The sequence below is a fragment of the Eptatretus burgeri genome, chromosome 10 (genome assembly GCF_056783735.1).
Source record: "Eptatretus burgeri isolate ZD-2024b chromosome 10, Ebu_testis_v1, whole genome shotgun sequence".
Lineage (NCBI taxonomy): Eukaryota > Metazoa > Chordata > Myxini > Myxiniformes > Myxinidae > Eptatretus > Eptatretus burgeri.
The window spans coordinates 22,656,930-22,660,042 of record NC_140970.1 but is presented as its reverse complement, the minus strand read 5'-3'; the positions used below and the strand labels follow the sequence as shown (position 1 = coordinate 22,660,042).

Here is a 3,113-nt window from a genome sequence, read left to right as displayed (position 1 = left end):
GGGGATGTATTTTCTCGGAGTATTGCGAAATCCATCTTGCATAGTAAGCGAACATCCCGATCACCCGGCGCATTGTTTGCAAGTCCTGAGGTGGTGGAAGCTCACGGAGCGGGCGCAATCGCTCAGGATCAGGCTTAATTGTGCCGTCGGCTATCGTGTAGCCGAGAAGGTCAATTGACCTTGCCGAGAATACGCATTTCTCGTAGTTGAGAGTCAGATTATATTTTCCAGCAATGCTCAAGAATCTGTCCAGATTCCTATCATGTTCCCTCTGATCCCTACCGCACACTGTGACATTATCCACGTAAACAAAAGTGTCTTCGAGGTTTTCATCTGAGATGATGTCGTCCATAACCCGTTGGAAGCAAGCTACTCCATTCGTGACACCGAATGGTATCCTTCTGAACTGGTAGAGGCGCCGCCCTGCCTGGAATGCAGTGTACGGTTTGTCTTCCTCTCGGATGGGAATTTGATGATAGGCGCTTCGCAAGTCGATGGTACTGAATACCTTATAATTGGCCACGCGTTCGACCATCTCATCTATGCGCGGCAGGGGGTAGGCGTCGAGTTGGGTGAAGCGATTGACCGTTTGGGAATAATCGACAACCATCCGTCTCTTATGGTTCTGACTGCTGGTTACTAACACCTGTGCGCGCCATGGCGAATCGCTCGGTTCTATAATTCCCTCCTCCAGTAATCGCTTGGTTTCTGAAGTGATGAAATTCATGTCAGCAGTGGTATATCGCCGCGATTTGATCGCTATCGGTTTGCAGACCGGCGACAAGTTAGCGAACAGCTGGGGGACGTCACCTCCGCGGTGGTCAGCGCATTTAAAATTAGACGAGGCTTGCTTCCTCCAAAGGGTATTTCGACGCTCGTGTGCTGCTTGAGGACATTATGACCCAGAATTACGTCTGCGCACAAATCACGAAGCACCAGCACCTTTACATCCCGATGCGTGTACCCTTTTACGTCCAATTCAACATTGCAGTGCCCTCGTACGCGGGATTGTAGTGAGGTGGCGGCCATGCATACCGTATTGTCAGTCGGGTGGATTACCCATTTCCTGCCCTTCACTAGCGAGCTGTTGACGAAACTTTCAGAGCTACCGGTATCAATCAGTGCCTCAGCCATATGCCCGTTAATTCGCACGTTGATGATAGCCTTGGATAGATTCCCCGGGAGGCTGCAGTCAATTTATTTTGCGAGTAGAGAGCCGCAGAAGTGGGTTTATTCCTCCTTAGAGTAGATTTACATACCCTGGCATAATGCCCTTTCTTGTCGCAATTCATGCATGTGGCATCTCTGGCGGGACATTTTTGACGAGGATGCCTTTTGTACCCACAAAAGAAGCATTTACCGACCGGAGCAGTTGCTGAGGAGTTTGACGAGGTCTGGGTATCCGGCTCCTCGGGTGTTTCTCCATCCCTCATGTCTGGCTGTGTCTGTGCCAGTGGGGTTCCTTGGGTTCCCATCGTAGCAGCGTTCATGAGCAGCATCGGTGTCCCAAATGACTCAGATTGCTGCTGAGCCGTATCCATCGCTCGAGCCTGATCGACTACCTTGTCAAGAGTGGGTTGCGCTTTCTCTAGTAAGCGTTGCCGTATGTGGGCTGATCTGAGTCCTTGGATGAATGCCTCCCGTGTGGCTTCCTTTCGGTGTTCCTCGGCGCTTACCGCCCGGAAGCTGCAGTCTTTTCCCAGCTGATTCAGAGCTTGCAGGAACTGATCGATTGTCTCCCCGGCTGCTTGCTTGCGTGTGTTGAGAAGATGTCGTATGTATACCTCGTTCTTGGGCTTCACGTAGAGCGCCTGCAGCACGTCAATCGCTGCTTCGTAAGTGTCGCACCCCGAGAAGAGCCTGTACACGCCGGGCGAGACATGATTCACAAGAGCGGCAAATTTGTCAGCTCCCTCCGCGATGATGGTCAGATAGTGTGAGAAGGAGCAGAACCAATGTGACCATTTCATTTCTGCGTCAGTCGTGTTTGGGTCTGCGTCGAACCTCTCTGGTTTGTAGATCTTGTCCATCTTTGGTTGAGAGAGCCGAGAAAATTAAATGGAATAAATTGAAATGAGAGCGAGAGATGAACCTTCAGAGTTTAGGCTTTATTCCATTTGATTGGAGCCGCTTCTGTGGGCACACCAGGAAATACCGGTTCAGCTAGGAGTACATAAGCAGAAACGTATACATGTGCAGTTAACCATTGCAGACTAATCCGCGTAAGCACGGAGTTCGATATAATCTCCATTCTCACCAGTCAATGAGCACCTTCAGTTAACGAGCATCAAGTGGACAGCCGATGTCAATAGCAATGCCCCGGGGACAATCCACTCGTGCCGCAGAGAGACCTCCCCTTATACGCGAGACGCACAACATGTGATCCCGCGTCATGTCCCTTGATTCACGTTAATTCACCACATGAATAAATAGCGTTTGGATTTTACAAATACGTAATCATTGCATCGATGGTCTAATTTACAAATGAAGAAACGAGCGTCTGTCAATTTTGTGATATATTTTCGAAACAGTGCGATTGTTTTAACAACATAAAAAGCTTCACCAAAAATAAATTTGTGTGTTAATTTCGACTGTAACAACAACGATTTATTAGCGGAATTCTTCAATGCAATGGTAATTTACTTGCTCGAAGGGAAACGTGCAAACATTGGTTCGGTTTGAAAGCCGATTTCCTTGAATCCCAATTTAGCACGACCCTGCTTTTTTCGCGATGACATTTTATGGACCTCAATGATCGCATTATAACGGGGTCACACTGTCGTTTATTATCATTATGAAGTATTATGTACTGCACATAATTGTATGTGCTATTTTTATACGACTGACAGTGCTACGTCGGCGACTTCACTCGGCGATAGGAATTTTTGAGCTCTATTATAATGGAGCTGGCGAGCCTGGTGTGTTGGCGCAGTGGTTAGGGCAGTAGCTTGGGATCCAAAAGGTCCTGAGTTCAAGCCCCGTTGGGCCACTGAATTAATACACCAGGGGGTTGACTCAGCCTGTCATCCTTCCGTGGTCGGCGAAATGAGTACCAGTATACTGGGCCGGTGTATACCCCGGTTAAAATAGGTGTACCATATCCCTGTGTCGTA

The 3,113-nt window shown here is 48.6% G+C and overlaps 1 protein-coding gene across 1 annotated transcript; it reads right to left on the bottom strand.

Moving 5' to 3' along the window:
• Window positions 1–805: 805 nt before the first annotated feature.
• Window positions 806–2,909, bottom strand: LOC147018075 (uncharacterized). Its single transcript, XM_085897414.1, has 2 exons — window positions 2,258–2,909; window positions 806–2,133 (listed from the first exon to the last, which is right to left on the bottom strand). Exon 2 carries the CDS (start codon window positions 2,028–2,030, stop codon window positions 1,119–1,121), a length of 912 nt encoding a protein of 303 aa, XP_085753540.1. The 5' UTR covers window positions 2,031–2,133; window positions 2,258–2,909; the 3' UTR covers window positions 806–1,118.
• Window positions 2,910–3,113: the final 204 nt, after the last annotated feature.

What these genes read in the sequence shown, in the direction of transcription:
- LOC147018075 (XM_085897414.1), bottom strand. Translation starts at nt 2,030, where the DNA reads ATGGACAAGATCTACAAACCAGAGAGGTTCGACGCAGACCCAAACACG.